This window comes from Cygnus olor, chromosome 7 (genome assembly GCF_009769625.2).
Source record: "Cygnus olor isolate bCygOlo1 chromosome 7, bCygOlo1.pri.v2, whole genome shotgun sequence".
Taxonomy (NCBI): domain Eukaryota; kingdom Metazoa; phylum Chordata; class Aves; order Anseriformes; family Anatidae; genus Cygnus; species Cygnus olor.
The window spans coordinates 34,534,930-34,555,238 of NC_049175.1; the positions used below are offsets into that span (position 1 = coordinate 34,534,930).

The following is a 20,309-nucleotide window of genomic DNA, read 5'->3' on the forward strand; positions in this document are numbered from 1 at the left end:
AAACGGGGAGACATTTCTCCTCAGAAAGAGCAGTCAGGCGTTGGGACGGGTTGCCCAGGGAGGTGGTGGCATCACCGTCCCTGGGGGTGTTCAAGGAGGGGTTGGACGTGGTGCTTGGGGACACGGCTCAGTGGTGACATTGGTGGTAGGGGGTGCTTGGACCAGAGGATCTCGGAGGGCTTTTCCAACCTGCGTAGCCCTTCTCTGGAGATGGTTTAGGGCCACGGCTTAGCGGTGGCCTTGGAGCGTTAGGAGATGGACGTGGTGACCTTAGGGACCTTTTTCCCGCCGGTTATCCCTGGGGAGGCGGTGTGTGCGCACAGAGAACTACAACTCCCAGCAGCCCCGCGCGAAGCCGCCGCCGGAATCGGGGCGGGCGGGGAGCGCTCGCGGCGCCTTGTGGGAGCGGCGGCGGCGGCGGCGGGGGTCTCCAAGATGGCGGCTTCCATCTCGGGCTACACGTTCAGCTCCGTCTGCTACTGCAGCGCCAACAGCAGCGCAGACCACGTACGTGCCCGGCACCGCCGCCCTCACCCCGCTGGCCGTGGCCGTGGCCCCGCGTCCCCGCTTGTTGCGGCCCGGTTGGGTGGGGAGGGGCCGGGCTTTGGGTTGCCCGGGGGTGGCGGCGCTCGGGGCCCGGCCCCGTCTCCTCAGGGAGGCTCCGGGAGCCCCGCGGGGGGGACCCTGCCTGCTCCTGGCCCCCCCGGGCGGTGCCGGGGGTGCCCTGCCTCGCATCGGGCCTCGCCGTTACCCCCCCCGGTGCTGTGGGGCTGGGGCTGCAGGCAGGGCGCTCCCCTCCTTAGTTCCCGTTTCCCTCCGTAAGTCTTGTGTTCCTGAGGGAAGCCTTCAGCATAATCTGCGTTTTTGGACGTGAAAACATCTTACTATTCTACAGCTTATTGCTGCGGTGCTGTGAGTCGGAAAACCAGCCCTGGTAAATCTCATCCCTGGTTATACCTGCAGTTCAGCCATATATTTCAAACTATAACTTCACTTTTAATCTTCCATGCAACGATAACAAATTTGCAATAAATTAGTATATGTAGTGTTTTTTCTATTTTTAGTGTTTTTGCTTTTTTCCCCCTTGAAATTGCAGGAAGGATTTCTGCTAGGAGAGGTAAGACAAGAAGAGACCTTTAGCATTAGTGACTCGCAGATCAGCAACACTGAATTCCTACAAGTCATTGGTAAGTAACAGAACTTTTAGGCCTTCTGTGAGAAGCACGATCTAGCTTTCCATTTTTCAATGCAACAATTCAGTAGGGATTACTATTTCACTTGTGAGACCACCGTAAGATTTTTCCAGTCTTTCAAAATCAGCACTGAACCGTTTGCCGCGCTCTTTGTTCGTGGCCGAGGTGTGAGGAAAGGTAACAGTCGCTTGCTACATAGAGGGGCTTTTTCCACATCTCTTGTTGTGGAGAAGAGATTGTTCATTCTGAGTCACGTGAGTTTTGTAATGGAGAAACGATTTATTGGCCCTGCAGAGAGTTTCCTGTTTGTATGGCTGCCTGCATACAGGGATGCACTTAAGGTAAATGCATCGCTTGATTTACTGATGCTGAAAGGGGCCAAACTGCTAGTGGGGAGTTTGGCTGGCTGGCTGGTAGGCGGTAGCACTGTAAGCTGTCGAGACGTTATTTGCCAAGGAATGTTTGGCAAACCATGCATTGCTAAGAAGCACGAGCGCTGTAAAGCTCATTTGTTGTGCAGAGTGAAGTGATGGTAACAGAGGACGCAAGCCCCTGATGTTAAGCGTTGTTGGTTGATGCAGATGTTTTGATACACAAGAGAGTTAAAAGCCTGCGACAGCTTCTCTGTGACTTAGAGAGATTGGGAAGCTCCTGGAAGAAATTGCCTTTTTTATACGTGCATATAACTTGGTGCTGAAATACATCTGAATCTTTAAAAACCCAAACGCGTACGTGCTTGGCTTTGTGGGATAGATTGTAGATAACTTACCAGGGTCTTTATAAGCTTAGCTAACGCAAACATCTTGCAGTTGACTCTCAAAATGTGATTTGTAATGAACTAACGGTCTATGAAGCGAAGTCCTGTAGCACTGTACATCTGAAGGCACTTGCCACTTTTAAATAGCGGTGCTTGCGTATGCAAGAATCTTGAAGGTTACGTAGGTTCCTGTTCTGGTTATTCCTAAAGAAAAAAAGGTGGTAAATTGATCGTGCGACCTGCACTAATCTTTGAGATAAATTACAGAAAGTAAGGGGATAGAATTTTCATGCGTGTATATAATGGTTGTTAAAGTATCGGATGAAGGAAAGCAGCTGAAATCTCTGTTTGGTCAGGCAAGGCTGGATGTGACTGTTCAGTGGGATCCGACCTAGTTACTGATGACAATGTAATACCTTAATGTCACTTTCCAGCTGCAACCTGGTCTGGTTTCAGAAACCGGGAGTCAGTAACGTTAAGAAATCACTCTCTTTTCAGATCTTGTTGGTTTTTTTGTTACTTTCTCCTTTTGTTTTGTGAAAAAGGAAATTACCCTCTCCCCAGAGATCTTCTGGATATTTTTACTGTTTGCCAAATTCTTACTGCAGTATTTCTTGGTCAGCCTTACAAGTAGAACCAAGAGCTCAGAAGTTGAAACGAAACTGACAGGTTTGCGGCACAGTTGTCACAGATGGGTTTTAACATTTTTATGTCTCTGTAGTCTCAAAGCTCAGTGGCCTCGTGTATGTGGGCGTATAGTAAGTAAGTAAGGTATTTACGTAAAATAAGTCAATGTGTAAAGCTCAAATTTGGATTGCTGGTTCCTCACGCGTTCTGAGCAGTGGGCTCGTTGCTTCCTGTTTTTTAAAAGTCAAAGTAATAAGCCAAGGATCAAGCATATATTGTCGGTAGCTGTGGTCAGTGCATTTGCTGGAAGGAATTGGTCTAGGCTGGAATAATTAAATAATTTACTGGCCTTGTTTAGCGAATCACCTCCACGGATTCCTGTGGGCAAGGATGGAAACGTGGGGCTGATACTGACTTCCTCTAGTTTGGATTGTTTAAAAGCCTGAGAGCAGCACCACAAACTTCTTGCCGGTGGGAACGTGGCTTCTCAGGCGGCGCGCGTGCCGCTGATGCTCAGGGCCCTGTTGTGCCGGCGGCTCAGTGTGCCGCGAGGCGGCTGTGCCGGGTCTGCCGCTCCTGGGAGCGCTGAGTTCTGGCTGCTGAGGCTGCAGTCGGAGCAGGCCGTGGCTGTCAGAAGGGCAGGTGGTGGGTCGCTCGCCGGGGAGGAAGGGCCTGAACAGAGCTGCTGCGCATCCTGATAGAGGAGCTGAAAGAGTGTCGCCACACAGGGGCTGTTCGGCCCCGCAAATGCGGTTTCAGACAAGTTGGGGGATCAGAGTACAGCAGTGGGAATGAGCAACTGTGTTTGCTAAGAGGTCTGAGTGGAGGAGAACTTTAAAGAAGTACTGAAAGCCACAAAAAGGAAGCCGTGCTTGGTGTTAGGGGGACGGTATGGATTGGAGTTCTGCTCTTTTCCCTCTTGTCTGTGACTACTGACATGTTGCAACCACTGATGCTTAAATAAGCACGTTAGCGTTTATCACTGCCTCGCTAATGAAAAAATTGCAGTGGCTTAAATAAAAAAGTTATCATTCTGTTATATAACGCAGAAATGCAGCTAATCATTTTGGAGTGGTGTTTCAGCCCTTTTCTCCTACTGAATTCTAGTTGTCTTACCAGGTTAAATACTCCAGCATAGAAAATTTCAGTGATGCCTTCCCCCGGCCTTTTTTTTATACACTCTTTATCACAGCAGCGGTGAATATGAATGCAAGTAAAATGCAAGTAAAGTATGAATGCAAGTAAAATGTGGAAAGGTGTTTCAAAACGGAACACAAACATGCCTTTGTGAAGAGGTTATTACTGTAAAATAATTTAAAACGTATATATCTGAGGCTAGGGTGTATCTGCGTATATCAGAGCAAGTGTGAGCCTTCCTTCCCGTGGAAGTATTTCCCTCAGTGAAATGGAGGATCAGAAGGAGAAGCTGGTTTCCTGGGCATGGTGCTGTGTCATCAAGCGTCGCTGAGACATGAAGGGCAGCCCGGGGTCTGACACAAACGCTTGTTTGCTCAATAACCGTGATGTGGAAGAGTTATGCAAGATATGCCTGATGTCTCTGTATCTCGAGCAGTTGGACATATGTCTCTCTCTTTTTTTGTTGTTGCAGAAATCCATAACCATGAGCCTTGTTCAAAACTCTTTAGGTAAGCTTTTTCTGTTGTCTTCCTGTGCTGGCTGTGGAATGTGTGAGTATTGCTGTGAATATGTTGAACAGGTGACAGGTATTAGCGTCTCAGGTGCACCTGGCACAGTTTGCATTGTTTACTCGTCTGGTGACATTACAGAAACGTGTAAATTGCAGCAGCCACGGTGATGAGAGTATGAGTTTACCGTTCTAGTATCCCTTGCCTTACTACAAAATCTTTGTTTAGAGGGGCTGCTGAGGTGGCTGGTACTGGCTGCTTTCGTTACCTCTCCTAATTTCCCCCCCCGTGCAGTGGAGGTGGATGTTAGATCAAATATCACCGATAACTAAGATGAATGTCAAAACCAATCCAAATTACTGGAGTCTTAGGCTGGCTCTGCTGAAGCCTGGTGGGTCGCAGTACACCTTGTGTGCCTTCACCCTATTAACTTGCCGGGTTAACGAGTTGTTTTGTCATTAGTGGTGCTGATTTGCGCCAAGTAATTCTAAAGCTTTCGGCTTACCAGCTCTTTTTGCCCTCTGATCTTCTGTAGTCCAGAATTAAAATTAAATATAGGCCTAATACGTTCCATTTAGCAGCTTCAGTCTATTACACGTAACTTTTCTCTATAGTCGTCATTTGTTATACAGTGATAGCTTCTAAATTGCTCTCTAGAAATCCTTTTTAGAAGGAATTCCCAATTAATCTCTTCACGTCTTTATTTAGAGCTTTCCAGCCAATTAAGAAGACGCAGTACCTTAGATACTGTGATTGACGTTAGCTACATTAGAGAGAAGAGCTGCAGTCTGTCATTGGCTATCTGATAATTACAGAGGGTACTCTTATCCCGCTGATTTATATGCTGGAGACTCTACACATCAAGATAATATCCCAGTGTCTGGGAGACTCTTTGCGATTCCCGGTGATGTTCGTGCAGCACAGAGCAAAACCGCTCACGTTCACTGTCTCGCCCCAGTCCAGAAATTGATTTTTAGCAACTGAGCCGATGGAGGAAGGGGAAGAAGTTTATTTCTTGACGTGCGTTCTGCGCAAGAGCACAGCTGAATTTATTTACTGCAGAGCACAGGGGAACCTCGCAGAGTTGCTGTGACCTTTATCAGCATCGGAGCACGGTGCCAGTTTCTCTGTTCCTTTAGCTGTAGCAGGTGTGGTTTGGGGGCACTCTACCTTATCCTTTGACTCAGATGTAGCCGGCCTAGGGGGGCCTGTGGCTGCTCCGCGCTGTGTTCTTGTAAGTGGGAATTGCTGCTGTTCAGTGTAACAGGCTTGGCTCCAGTGCTTTTTACCAAAGAGCAGAACTGAATGAGAAGTGAGGATTTTCAGAGGACTGATTTCTGGCTGTGCGGTTTTCAAATGAAGGCGTTCTGTGAACTGCTAGTTGCTCGTCCCATGAGAAAATTACTTACAAGTCGTAAAGAAAGAATTGGATATCCGCTACTTAAACGAATATGCAAACGCTGTGAGCATGAATTGAAAAGACTATGCAAATACTACGTGTATCTCAGATGTCTAAAGAGTTGTTGTCTTAATATCCAAAATAACTTGCATCTTAAAACCAAATTTTATTTCCACCCTCATTTACCAGCCAAGTACTGAGCCCAGGATGCTTTTTTCCCCCTCACGCAAGAGCTGAGATCACAGACCTCTAAAACAGAGTGTTCTCCTGCACTGCTTTAGGTGTTAGTGATATCAGCTCTTGACAGAGACTAAGGGCTTGGCAGGTAAGTCAAGGAGGAATCTATTTTCAAATGCTTTCCCTTCTGTTATGAAGTGTGATCCATTTGAATTTATAAACCTATCGGTGTAGATAGCTTTATGAATTCTTAAAATTATTGTCCTCTAAATAACAAGTTATTAGGGCCTGGGCCTCTGTCCTGTAAGCAGAGCCGCAGGGAAAGACCACGATGCTTCTTCGTGTTCTTGCTGACCCTGGTATAATTGTTTTGGCTTCAAGGGTCTCCTCGTGAGTCTAATTGCAGGACTGGAGCTCAAGGAATTAATCTGTAGCTGCATGTAAAGTGGCCCTGGTTTCCTTTCCTCCTTGGCAGGTAGACCTCCCGTTATCAAAGCAGGGTTTTGCAGAACGCTGGCCAAAATAAAATGACCCGGTCCATTTATGTGTGTACCCCTTGTTGTAGAGGCTGCTGGTGAGATGCTAGTCATCGAATTAATGTGCGTAATGGAAGCATTTTCAAACTAATAACTGCAGGCATATCCCATTGCATTACTGGTCGCTTAAAAGCGGTTAGAGTATTCGCACCAGCAAGTCTTACGCATCTAACTTAGGGGCTCTGCTTCTCCCTCTGGGAGCAACTGCCTCTGCCTGTTAGCTCTGTAGCCACCCTCGGCTCCAAATGCACCCAAGTTGGATGTCGAAGTGGGTGGTGTGAATACTGACCCATATCGATAAAGGTAAAACTGCAGAGGTTGATTTCTGCCGTATAGAATGCCATCTGTTTGAGAAACACTCGGGGTATAAATTATGTATAATGTGCGTGTGTAAACTGTGTGCCTACATTTCTCTTTTCCTTTTTTGGTTCAAGCTTTTATGACTATGCAGGCAAGGTTAATGAGGAGAGTTTGGACAGGATTCTTAAAGATCGAAGAAAAGTAAGTTTTCTCTCTTTTCCTCCTGTTCTAGTCATAAGAACCTATAATTAGAAAGAGTGGTTTTGAGAAAAAACAGGTAGCTAACTAGAAGAAATACTTCCTTTTACAAATCTGATGTTCTGATCCAACGCTTATCCTCTACACAAGTTTGTGGATTTGTGGTACTTACGTTAAACTGGGGGCAGTGTCTAAATCCCCTGAAGAAATACAAAGCATTTAAGTTCAGGTATCCAAAAATGAAGGGTCAGTATTAGTCCTCTGTCTAATTTCTGAGCTAAATGTGTGGCTTAAAGATTGTGTATGCTGCTGCTGAAACCAACAAAAAATGGAGCTGATCTGAAAATCTGTTGCGAAAAGTTCATTTCAAAAGGCTAAAAAATGTTGTAACGATAAAGGCTTGGAATGGCAATTACTGCACTGCCAGCTTTAAACTGGGAATACTGTCAGAAGGTAGTTATGCGTTGGATATTGTCGTAGCTTTATATCGTGCGTGTGTTGTTAGCGCAGCTACCGTGAAGCGGATTAAATTTCACCAATTCTCTCTCAAGAGAATCAAACCTCTTTCAGCGGCTCATCCAGTTTCATACGGGCAGTGCACTGTCGTTAAAATTATCAAATGATCACGTCAGAAGTTGTCACAGACTTAACGCCTTGAAGAGCAGAGCCGAAGGTGTGGTTCCTTACGGTGGAACGAATCCACCGGTCACCTTCTTGCTAGAGCTAGCAGAAAGCCGCCTGCTAGTTCGTGAATTTTGCTCACGAGGTCCGCTAACTACAAGGTAGGGATGGTAAATACGATACTTTTTTTTTCTCTTTCTCCTTTTACAAAGCAGCAGCAAAGCAATGTCATTCCAGCTGGTTGTGGAACTGCATTGATGTGTCAGGCGTTGGGGATTTCTGTCCTCTACAGGTGACTCAGGTGTAACTTCCACAACCGTGGTCTGAGTAAGAGTGAATTTAGCATCACCGAATTTGCAGTCTTTATTCTCTGGTTACCTTACCAGCCTGAATCGTGGACTTCCGCGTACAGACAGGGATATTGCTGAGGAGGGATCTTCGGGGAAGCAAGTCCTAAATTTGTGCAACGCTAATCATTGCAATGATTTTTCTTATCTCTCTCTTCTACCAAATGCTCTCAGAATTAACTCTCCTGTGTATGCTTTTGTATTTATGCTTAGTACCTATGTTCTTTGTGTGCATGAATCTATATTTACAGACATATATCTTTATGCTGGTGATGGAGTAAGATTCCAGCCTCAGATCCTGAATTCTGTAACTCTGTAACTCGACTACAGAATGTTGCAGAGCATATTAAATTCTCCTTCCAGAGACGAGGCAAAAATAGTAATTTAAAAATGTCTGTCTCGCACTGGTTTTCAGCCGATTTTTTTTTGTTAGGATCTACCTTGTAGGAAGACTCTGGCAAGAGCTGTTATCTGTGGTGAGAAAGCAGGCAAAACTGGGAAGAAAAAAAAAAAAAGAAAAAAAACTCCCAAATGTTCTGGGATTAAAGCATTATAGATTTAATGCCATTAATTGTCATAGTGCCAAAAAACAACAGGAAATAGTGCTGTCCAGGAACCATGATGGTCTGGTGTTCCATTTTGTTAGCGAAGTAAGCACATTTTATTACATTCAGGTTATTAAATTGTACAGACTTAACTATAAGAAGTTAAAACCAATGCTTCTTACTGTTTTTTTGTTGTTTAATTGTTTAATGTGTAGAATCTGCTCTTTCCCAACAAGCATACACAATCTTAATGCATCGTTACGTGATAGTGCCTCTTTTTGGGAGTCTTCCTAAAACAGCTTGTTAGCGATGAGTCCTTTGTCATTATTGTCTTAATTTAAATGTTTAGTTTACATTAAATAAAGGGTTTTAATACATGTTGTGTTCAAAATAATAATTGAATTAGAATGTCTTATCTGCTGTGCATATGCATCTATCTCAATTAAATACACAATACAGCAGATTAGTCCCATACGTCTCATGAACAGACAAATATTTGCAAATATGTTGGCATAGCACTGGAAATGTGTCTTGCAAATCAATACAAGAGAACAGGCAGTTGAAGTACTCAGGGGGAAAAAAATCTGCTGTGTTTGAAAACTGCTCAGGTCTAATATTTTGAAGATGCTCCAAGGTTTATTGCTAAAACTAAACAACTGAAGGAGAACCTGTAAAGGAAGTAGGATCCTAAATACCACTGAGGACACAAGCGTTTGTAGCACAGTAAGGCTGAGCAATTAGTAGCTGTGTGTAGCAGGATGTGTCACTTTTGGACTATTTAATAGGTTTAAACCCCTAGTAATTCAGACAGATTTTATTGTAATAAAGCTATTTCAAGAATTGGCTAATAAATATGATGATATAGCTCTGACAATCTTATTATCAAAAGGTAAATCTGTATCTCTCAATATTTTGTTGTTTTTTGTTTTTGTTTCTGCTGTACTTCGATTATAGAACGTTATCGGATGGTACAGATTTAGGAGAAACACTCAGCAGCAGATGTCCTATAGAGAGCACATCATCCATAAACAGCTGACCCACATTCTTGGAGTGCCTGATCTTGTCTTCCTTCTCTTCAGCTTCATTTCCACTGCAAATAACTCCACACATGCTTTAGAATATGTGCTTTTTAGACCAAACCGAAGGTAAACAATCTCTGTATGTGAACCAATCCTTGTCTATTTTCTGCTTCTTATCGCTATTCTCTGTAAACTATTTTGAAGTTGGCACTATTAAACAAGTTTTTCTGTTTATCAAGCGGTATCTTGGTGTGCAGTTGTTAGCGATGACAGCTTTCTTTTTCCCCTGCGCAAGCAATTTATAAATTTATCCTGGGGAGAGTGAATGTTCTTTTTGATCTTCAAATATTCAGACAAATATATTTTAAGAGAAATCGGGTGACGGTACCGTGTTTCTTGTAAGAGATATGAATGTTGCCTCACCAGTCTTGTCTCTGGTAGTTTGCAGGCACAATTAAAAATGGCTGTAGGTACGAAGGTAGATCCATCTCCGGGGAATTCTCTATCGTGTGTTTATTTTGAACACAACTTCTAACATTTCTCAGCTTTTGTAATACGCTTAATCCAGAAGCTTGGAAATTAGAAGAGCTGTGATCATCAAAGAGATGGAATGGTGTCAAGACTATTGTAAATAATACCTTGTAATATAACTAAGAACTCTTTCTATATTTTCTCTACAGGTATAATCAAAGGGTATCACTTGCTATTCCTAATCTAGGCAACACTAGTCAACAGGAATACAAAGTTTCTTCAGTGCCAAATACTTCTCAGAATTATGCCAAAGTTATTAAGGAACACGGGTAAGGTTTTGTCAAATTTACCTTCTCTCCCTTCCAAAGACTGGTAAGAATATGCATTGCAAGCAGGAAAAACCTAGTTCTGCAGGAGAAGGAACAGTTGGTTCCTGCTGCACTTTTTCTGCTTAGAATCAAATCTTTGACAAGAACGAACGGAACTCGGTGCACGACTCAGAAAAGCAGAGTCTGTATGGGCAGTCGGTGCTGCAGGCCTTCTGGCTGGAGCATTGTAACTTGATTTTTTTTTTTCAATGAATTCTCTGTGCAAGCCTGCTTTAAAACTGAAACACTGATTTGGAGTATCTGTGTTGTTTTTTTGATGGTGATCGTTGTAATTAAATGCTGTAAATGCAAAGTAGCTCTTATGACTGACAATGAAATTATACACGCTTAAAGAGTTCTGCGTAAGTTTAATCCCATTCAGATGGGACTTTATTGTTCCAGGAGGATCCTTGGTGTCAAATACTCTGCTGTCCAGATTTTGGTTCTTGAGAGTACAGTACTTTTTTGGCAAGATAAAACAAAATACCTTTTAGAAATACAGCAATTGACTGCTTCCCAGCAACTCGCGGACAGTATGAGGTAGAAACTTGTGTTGTCTTCTCTAACTAATGGTTTCTGCTTTTTTTTTTTTGGTAGTACTGATTTTTTTGACAAAGATGGAGTGATGAAGGACATCAGGGCTATATATCAGGTTTATAATGCACTTCAGGAAAAAGTACAGGTAACTTCCTTTACTTAATATTGGTCGGTGCGTGTGGCTTCGTTTGTTTGTCTTTTGATTAAACCAGGAGTGCAGGAGATGGAATTTTTTAGTGCTCATAAGCCATTTCTCATGAACTGTGCAAAAATGTTTGCCTTCGATAGTGGAACGTGACAGTTTCTATTCAGTACGTGCGTTTGCAGTGGCTGCAATAAAAGTGGTTGGTGGGGATATCATGGATTCTTTCCCTTTTGCAAGTCAGTGATTTAACGCTCAGTGATTTCCGGGAGATGTTAGTAATTCTTAAGAGCATGCCTTGAAGAAAAGCTTTCTCGAAGGCTGTGGGGATTTGCACAGGCTTAAAGGCCTGTGTGAGCTTCAGAACGATTCCCGTCTCTCGGTGTGTCGCACGCAGCACAGAGAGCTCCATCTGGTAGTTAAAGCTTGTGAATGCTTTGCGAAGAGCTTGAGTGAATCCTGCTCCAAACGTGGCAACGCATCCGAGGGGGCCTCGCGTGTCAAATCTACTAAATGTCAGCTTGTCAGTTCGCAGCTTGTCCGCGCAAAGAGCAGCGTAGCTGTGCTGCCTCGGGAGCGCACCCGTCTGCTGATTGGGATGTAGTCACAGTTGATTTCCAGGCTTTCCCCTCACGTCTGCCCTGCGGTGGTTTGTGCCTGTGCTCCAGCTTAGCCTTGCTGCTCGGCACCTAGAGCAGGGAACAACGCAGGGGTCTCAGCCCCTCGCCCTGCTTGTACAGGGCAACCGCTGCTTCTCCGTGGAAGTTGCCCCCCTTAACCTGCCTGCCAAGGTGGGTGGCTGGCCTCCGGAAGGCAGAGTGCGTTCCTGCTGGCTCCACGAGACGCGAAGACGCCTTATTTTCAGATGTCTCTCGCGTTAGCTAATGGCATTGCTCTTCAATGCGTTTTTGCCAAGAGCACATACAGCCTTTTGTGTTCTTGCTGGTGTTTGAATCGGTGTCTTGGAAAAATGGAAAATGTGACATCATCGGGGAGTTGTCTTCCTGCCTGTTAGAAGTATGACTCTGTTGTGTTTTACCAGGTAAATGTTCCTCCTGTACATCGTTACAGAGCTGAAAAATTTATTTAGGAGTTTCTCAGTTGGGGAACTTTTATCTTTAAAGTGAACGTTACAGGGCTGGAAGTTACAAGTTTTTTGGTCAAGGAGCTGAGAAGCCTGTATTTGCATTATTCACCAGTTAGTTCTGTGTGTGGTGGCTTTTTTAAACTATGAACTTTAAAAATTAGATAGAGAACTGAAAGTGTAGTATTTCCATTCCATCTGTAGATGAGATCGTTAATAGTAACCTTTTGGGGAAGAAGCAGTAAATCGCTAGTGACTTACTGTTTAAGATTCATCGGTGCTTTAAGAGTTGTGTTCTTCAGAGCTGATCGTGTTTAATGATAATGACCAGTACTCATTTCCTGAGGATGTAAACAACATCTCGTATAGCATGTTTAGATTAAATGAGAAATCCACACTGTCCAGAACTGTTCTTGAACTTACGTCTTACCAAGTTTTCATCTTCATTCCTTAACCAGTATAAGGAGATTTTGTTGAAAATTCACGGGCCCTGCTCAGTTATCAGTCAGGAGAGAACTTGGGGCAGTTTTCTTTTGAATCAACTGTTTCGGACTCTGATTCAGATTTGGCCTAGCATGACAAGCACGCACCTTCGTGCTGTGGTTTACGATCATGCCGCCGTAGTATCGTTATTGTGCTAACAGTGTACTTAACAGTAACTGTAGGCTCTTTCTGAGTTCAAACTGAAAATAAAATTAAATAAACAAATAATTGTAACTGTCTTTGGGTCTTATTATGTAATGCCTTACGGTAACGATGAATTATTTGGAGATGCTTTTCCTACCGTGCAGCAGCTGTAAATTAACAACAGCCAGTAAAGAAAATGCTTCAAGTTGAATTTTATGCTCTGAAATAGTTGATTACTGCTCTAAGTTTTGTGCTTTTAATGGCTTTTCATCCATCGATAGCTTATTGATGTTGTTGTGGAAGTGTTTTTGCATCTGTTTTTGGAAAATCTTAGTATTTCTTCTGTTTTTCTCCTAGGCAGTTTGCATAGATGTAGAAAAAAGTGAACGCGTTGTTGAATCTTTTCAAGCTGATGTAAACAAGTTAAAAAGGCAAATCACACAAAGAAAAAATGAAAAGGAACAAAAAATAAGTAAGTTACCTTCTTTTAATTTTGTTGTTTCAGAACAAGATACTCTGAAGACAAAACACTTTGTGGAATTGTTTTGAGTTGCACACCTGATAGCTCATAGCAAAACAAAAACCACTGGGAAGGTTGTATGAGGGACTGATGTTGAATGTTACCCGAACTTTGAAAGTGTGTACCCTGCAAATATTTTTGTAGGAGTCATCCAGTGTTACCAAACTGGAAAAAAGAGGAGAGGTGGAACTGTGGAGGAAGAACCGGAAAGTTAATTCTGGAAGTAACACAGGAAAAGATTCGTTGTAGAAAAGGAAAAGTGGAGTAAAGCCAGGAATGGAAAAAAAACAAACCTGACCTCTGGAGAGATTCCTTTTGAAGTATTGCATAGAAAGAGGGCACTGTGTTTACAGACCCGTACCTGTCAATGTTTTTGTGAATTTATCTTTCAAATAAATTCTTTGATTTATTCAAGGCAACACAGGCATGATGCTCTTCTCTTTCCAGTGAGGCTCCACAGAAATTATTCTTCTGCTTTGTTTTGAACACCTATATAGCAAGTTTTGTACCGAGTCGGGTTTTAAATTTGCATGGTGGAAATAAATCCCATTAAAATCCATATTTTTATTAGAGTCGGCTCTGTATTAATAGTACAAGTTTTCATAGTGTGCATTTAGGACTGGTAAAGAAAGCCAGTAATAGGTGTATGTTCAGCATCTTTTTTGCTGCTCCATAATTTTCTGAATCAGTCAGGCCTGTTGAGTGAGTGTAGTGGGCTGGTGGCCACGCCGTCCCGCCTCCCTACAAATTGCCTATGGCTTCAGGACACTTTTGGTTAGCAGTAAATAGGTTTTGTGAACAGCCCTGACGTTTCCAAGGAGACATTGCCAATCTAATTTAATTTGTGAGTGTAAGGGAAGACTGAAAGTAGGGGGTAGAAAATAGGCAAATGGGGAATAATGTTTAAAAATAAATCCGTAAGTAAATTATGTATTTTAGCAAACCTTGCCTCTGTCTTTCCATGTTTTGAAATGATAAGAAAATGAAATTTTGTATTTTTAGCTACAACGTGTTTTTTACTGGTTGTGAATCACGTTAGGTAAAGCTGTGGCTGAGGCTGACAGATCACTTCACTGGTTAATAACCCAAACCGTGCAATAGGGCACTCTGCTGCTCCGATCGGATGTTTTTTTCCTCCAGGCAGCGAGGTACAGTTACCAAATGAGTATTTTACATCAAGGTTTAATCTGTCACACCCCTTCTCTGACTTCTTCCTTCCCCGAACCTCAAAGGTAAAGAGCTGAGCACGGGTTAGAGACCATCGGAAGGGTGTAAGCAGCGGGAGTCCTGAGTCACTCTTGCTTCCTGCCTGGCTGTAGATGAAGCAAGCAGAGAACTGCTACTACGCGAGCTAGCAAGAAGCAGAGACGGGTATTCAGTGCGGCTGGAGCTGATCCCAGCCCATATGGCAGGAGACGGGGGTGGAGGAGGAAGAGCAGTCAGTGCTAGCCCCTGGGTACTACCAGCGAGATGGGAAATGCTGGACTGGAAACGTGTGCCAGAGCAGAATATCATGTGAGAGGGCTGAAACAAGAAAACACGCAGCTTGGATCTCTAATATTTTTAGATGCAAGTTGCTAAATAGCGAAGCCAGCCTTCTGTTCTCTCGCTTTCTCAATATTGGGTGAATTTCCTTGTTTTTAGTGAGTGAGTTGTTCCAATTAATCACTCTCAGAGCTGGAGGAAGGGGGAATATTTGATTCAAATTCCTGTGGTAGTGTTGTGTGAAAGCTTGTTGTTATTTTTTTTGGTTGATGAGTTTTGTCTCCAACACTGGAGCATTAAACTTGGTAGAGTCTTTATTTGGCAGATCACCAGAATTAGTTTGTCAGTGTTCTAGGGGGCGGTTCGTTGTACGCTTGAGGGGAGTATGCCCTTCTAGTTAGGCAAGAGAGGTCTCGGCCTGATTAAGGGAACTATTCAGCTTTGATTTTTGCTTTTTTCTAGAAGTGCGGTGGATGGTGAGTAGAACAGACAGCATTTTGTCTGTCACCTGGCTGCAAGGCAGCCTTAAATATTCCGGTGTCCATTCTGACAGATTGTTGGAGGCTAGTAACTGGTTAAACACCAATCAAAACCTGAAGTCTATCCCAGTGCCTAACAAGTCTTACTGCAAGGAAGTTTTTCCTCATGTCTAATGTACAATTAACTTAACTACTAACTTAAACTGCTTTCTCATTATCTCTCCGTGGTACCCTCTTATGTATATTTGAAGGCTTAAGCAGTTTCCTCAGTCTCTTCTAATTATCCAAGTTATTTCAGTCCTTCCTCTTAGGTTTGGTACCCAGACCACTAAAAACTCCCTTTTTTGGTGGGGTTTCTCTACTTGTTCCATGTTTCTCAACATGCAGTGTCTAAAATTAGATGCAGTGTACCAATTGTAGTCTTCACCATTACAGTAGGTACTAAAATAGTATTTACCTGGATCTCAACAGCTGGGCACATGTAATGCACGTTGATATTTGTAGTTTACATAAATGAATCAAGGGTAAACCTCGGTTTCTGTTCTGCAGGACGCATCTGCTCCTCATTCTGCAGTCCGTGCAGTCCATCGTTCCTATGCAGGTCGTCTTAAAATCACTTTGCAAGCCATCTCGTGTTAAGATCGTTTTGAAATTCCTGTCCTGATGCTGTTACACTTGCAGCCATTACTAGCACAGTGCCACCTATAACTTTAATAAGTGTGTGCTGATTAAATCCCATCGTTTAGGTTGTAATGCAGGAACAGCTCCAGCGCAGAGCTGTGGGGGCTCCATCTTCCTGCACCTTCCCAGGGTGGCTGTTAACCATTGTAATTGTTCTTTGAGCAGCTTTTCAGCTTTTTTTAATCCCCATGCTGCTTATGTTACTCTCGGTTCACTATGAAACGTTGAGGCACTGTGAAATCCTTACAGGCGGGACACGTCTGCGGCTTTTGGCGTTGCTTTGTCTGTTAAAATAACGTGAGCGGGAGGGAGACCCTGCCCTTAGCGGACAAGGCTATTGGTAGCAGCTGTCTAACTGTGCCGTTACTTAAATAAATCAGAGAACATGGGCGTGGTGGGTTTGCCTGTTGTGTGGCTCTTCACAGGGACCAGATGTCAGCGACTGGATCCAGCTTCGCCAGGTGCAGGGAACAGCACCCCTCACCAGGGCTACACCAGTGCCAGAGCCCTGGCTGGGGATCCCTGTGCTAGGGGTATGGAATTTAGATCAAATACAGGTTACTTTGCAACATACTTTATGGAAGCATTAAGTACACCAATTTTCTTTCCTTTTATAGGACTGCAGCAAGCAATTTTAAGCAGGCAAATGCCAACAGATAACCTGGAGCCCATGTTTGTTCCGCGAATGTCCTACACTGGATTCGCTGTGGAAGGCTGCACGCTGGAAGATTCAGATGTCTCCGATCCTCCCCCGCCGTATTCCGATTTCAGCGCGACCACTCAAGAAAGTACTGTCGGTCACGGTCTCCTAGAAAGCAATGCTTTCATGCCCCGGCCTCAAGCAGTAGGTTCTTCCAGTTACGTTTCGACAAACGCAGGATTGAAATATTCGGGTAACGGAGCATCCATGCCATCTTCCCAAAGAGCGGTTGGTGACAATGTTGACGAGTCAGAAGACAGTGATTACGAAAACTTGCTCGAACCCACGGAGTCGTCTGACAGCGAATACTCACAGACGAGGGATTCCCGACCTTCAGCACACCCTGACGGTGATTCCAGGAACACTCAAACTTCTCAGATTTGATAGGGGGGAAAAAATCAACATGACACTGTTCTTTTTTTCATAATCGTTACAGAGAGATTTTGGGGATTTAACCTGGAGGAAATGAACTACACAGGATTACTGCGCACGCGATGTAGAAGACTTGCACTAGAGGGTTTATTCACCTTGTGATACATTTTGCAAGTTTTATAACGAAATCATTAGGATAATCAAGTTGTACTAATACTGATGAGGTTCATGGATGTACCGGTAAATTTAGGCAAAATGAAATTTATAGAAACCTTGTAGCTTTCGTTGCCGTATTTTCTTTAAGACAATAAATTGGGTTGTAGTAACTAAGCACAGTTAGTCTACAGATAATGTTCTCAGATCAAAACTTACCTCTTGCACTATCATGCCTTGAATTTTAATTTTTGAAAGGGAAAAGTATATCAGCCGCCTTCAAAATAGCTTTCTCTGGTAAGCCAAATTGGCCTTTGCGAGCAAAGAAATGTTGCTAATTCTGAGGAGCCTGACGGAAACAGATGTGGTCTACCTTCTATCGGCATGCTCTTTCAACAGAGAAGGGGTTTGTTTCAACTTTTCTACTAGCAGAATGTGTGTATCACTTAAAATGACGGTTGCCTTTTCTTCTGTAAAGGGTGTTGGGGGGGGTGGGATGACCGCTAAAATCATCCAAACGAATGTCATAAATATTATTCTGGTTTTGCTGGGTTTACAATGACTTTATGCCACGCTAGCCTCATTCATTGTCTCGTTTGTTATTTTAGTGTGAATGCAAAGTGCACGCACAGGAGTAAATGACTGACGGAAGCAGTAAATTCCGCCGTGATTGGACTTTGGAGTCTGCAAATTGCAAACATCAGAAACTGCTTCTTGCATTTTACTTGCATCTGAATATTGGATTTACACTTCTGTATGAGTTATTTTATGTAATAAATAGGGGACGGGGTAGGAGAAGGTTGTTTGGAGAGTCCCCTGGGTTTATTACCTCTTTTCTCTGGATGGAATGTGTAAATGATTATTTTGATTTGAATTACAGCGCTCATCCGAAAATTGCCATTTGGGATACATGAAGTGTGGTATGTTTAGAGAATTTCATGTTTGGATGCACTTATTTTTTTATTTAATTACTGCTTGTATACTAACATTGCCCAAAATATGTGAAATGGTGCCACTAAAAGGTTTGTATTATTGGACTTTTATCCCTGGTCTGTAAATGAGAAAATACACAGTTTAAGATGAGGATATCTTAAGCGTTTTTCACTTTTAGGTGTGAATAACCACTTCTTTGGTTTCTACCCAGAAGAACAAAGCAGTTGCTTGAAAGCTTAAATGTATCAGATTTGGAAAGGACTCAGATTTCAGCCTGCACTGTATACGTAGGCAAAGGTCTGTTCATCAGCCTCTCTTTACCTGTACTAAATTAAGCAAAATGGCTTTGGAAGAAGGAAGTGTTAAAATTGCCTCTCTCCTATCGAGTGTTTCCACCTTTAAACATCTCGTGGTCTGCTTTAACTATTTTACATTATTCTCGTTAGCCTTAAACTGTTGCATTTTGTCTTTGAGTGTTGCAATCCATTTAACGGAGAACTTGTTCTGGTTTTACCGCTGGCTATCTGCAAGCACCTGTGTGTAGTCCAGGTGTGCTAGACGTGTGTGTGTGTCAAAATCAGAATTGACAAGATGGCAACTACAGTTTTATTTTTATTCTGCACAGAAACCTGCAAAATGTACATCTCTGACAAAGCAGTTAAATGTGACAATAAAATCTTATTTAATCCTGTAATTTATATTTTAATATTTGTCAGGCTCTATGTCGATGAAATAATTCACCAGAATACAGAAAAACAGCTTGAAATGGATGACTTGTTCAATCTCGTTCGTCTGTTTGCAGAGGGGGGGTTGACTGAAGGGAGAAGAGGTTGCGCTGTCACATTCATGGGATTACGTTGGTACGAAGATTGGGTTTTGGAATCTCTTAATAACAAAAAATGTCTGTTCTGCATGCTCTTACGTGTAACACGTAGGTGTTTGGAGGTGAAATGAGTGGGAAATCGTGCTGGCTCTCAGGCTAGCACATATCTGCAGGTATTTAGCTTACTGTAACTGCTTCTAAGAACAAAGGGAGATTTTTTATTTTTTTTTTAATTCAGCTAATATTCTGGTAAAAATACACGTGAACCGACTTTGCAGTTTTTATTACGGTGCTGTTTAAAAATAATGGTGTTGGGCTGTGATCCATCAGAAGGCAATAGGGAGTAGCTTTAATCACCAAGGAGAACTACAGAAAGATGTGTAGCGATGTCCATTCGCTAACAGCATCCAAGCAAAGCTACTGAAAGCTGCTGTCTCTGCTTCATATTTCAAAGTCCTGTAGCTTCTTTGGCACAATGAAATGTCTTCTGTTCTGTTCTTGTGAGAAACCTCGAATGACCATTTATTTTATTTCCAAATTTATCTCTAATTTTTTTTTCCCTGATCGTTTGTAGCTAGAACAGGAGTGTACAATATGGAAACCCTCGGTACGTTAGGATGATTGCATATGCTTTTAGTGGAAAGCATCACCAAATATTTCTGAAATTAGCTGGGATTGAAGTATGGAAGCCTCCAGCTCCTGTCTTTGCTTATAGAGTTGTGCATGTCGGCAGAAAGAAGTGTGAGCAGCCTTAATTTTGGCGTATTTGTGACTGCGGGTTCTGAGCTGTTCTTGTCTAGTGTCTCCTGACTGCATCGCAGAGGTGCCCGTTCACCGGGGATGTTTTGCTGCCTCTGACGTGTCCCGAGTTAAAATTTCATGGGAAGCCGTCACTCCAGGTAGTAGCAAAACTATAAATGAGCAAACCTGATCGCTCTTCCTATTTACTGGAAAGATGCTTAACATTGTACCGAAGGTAACAGTACCACGTAGGTACGTGATACGCTGAACGGGCTGTAGGGCGGTGGCAGCCTCGCTCTGCGGCTCCTTCGAGGGGAATCCTCCCCTGGCTTTCTCTTAGGGTGTGCAATTATTGTTGCGCTCACGTGTTTCTATATCACGTGCACTTAGCCTTGCCTTTCCAAACGATGCATGTGTGGGTGTATGTGTATGTACATATGCCTTTATAAGCTATCAAAGCATGCAGGATTGATTTGGGAAGAAAACAGAAGCTTAATTACAGAGTTTTGTTAGTAAATTGCGAAGCGCTTGGGCATCAGTCCCAGCGTGCAGCTCGAGCAGGCTGTGACCCTAACGCAGCCTTGCTTCAAGTTGTGTTTGTCGCCTCGAACAGCACCTGAGGAGTTCTCGCCTGCATCACGTTTCACACCTCCCCTAGCAAAGGCTGAGGGTTTCCTCAGGTTGTTTACTTGTTTCTTACTCCTCTCTTGCTGATCTGTAAATAATAACTAATCCCTTAGTAGCTTCTGATCTGCAGTTGCTAATCTGAAGAAAAAAGAAAAAGGCTGCCTTGCTGTGAGCAAGAATCCCTGGGGATCCCTCGTTGGG

General features: G+C 43.2%; 1 protein-coding gene across 5 annotated transcripts; it reads left to right on the plus strand.

Annotated features, from left to right (window-relative positions):
- Positions 1-369: 369 nt before the first annotated feature.
- Positions 370-18,686, plus strand: ABRAXAS2 (abraxas 2, BRISC complex subunit). Of its 5 annotated transcripts, XM_040563936.1 has the most exons (10): positions 370-507; positions 1,097-1,187; positions 4,187-4,223; positions 6,770-6,836; positions 9,301-9,491; positions 10,046-10,165; positions 10,802-10,886; positions 12,952-13,066; positions 16,185-16,292; positions 16,377-18,686. In XM_040563936.1, exons 1-10 carry the CDS (start codon positions 436-438, stop codon positions 16,841-16,843), a joined length of 1,353 nt encoding a protein of 450 aa, XP_040419870.1. In that variant the 5' UTR covers positions 370-435; the 3' UTR covers positions 16,844-18,686. The 5 variants fall into 5 exon arrangements, with proteins under 5 accessions (XP_040419870.1, XP_040419871.1, XP_040419873.1 ...); XM_040563937.1 differs by lacking the exon at positions 16,185-16,292; XM_040563939.1 differs by lacking the exons at positions 370-507; positions 6,770-6,836 and adding an exon at positions 913-934.
- Positions 18,687-20,309: the final 1,623 nt, after the last annotated feature.

Coding starts and splice junctions, on each gene's coding strand:
- ABRAXAS2 (XM_040563936.1), top strand. CDS start 436: ATGGCGGCTTCCATCTCGGGCTACACGTTCAGCTCCGTCTGCTACTGC. Junction 1,188..4,186: donor TGAATTCCTACAAGTCATTG/GTAAGTAACAGA, acceptor TTGTTGTTGCAG/AAATCCATAACCATGAGCCT. Junction 10,166..10,801: donor AAAGTTATTAAGGAACACGG/GTAAGGTTTTGT, acceptor TTTTTTTGGTAG/TACTGATTTTTTTGACAAAG.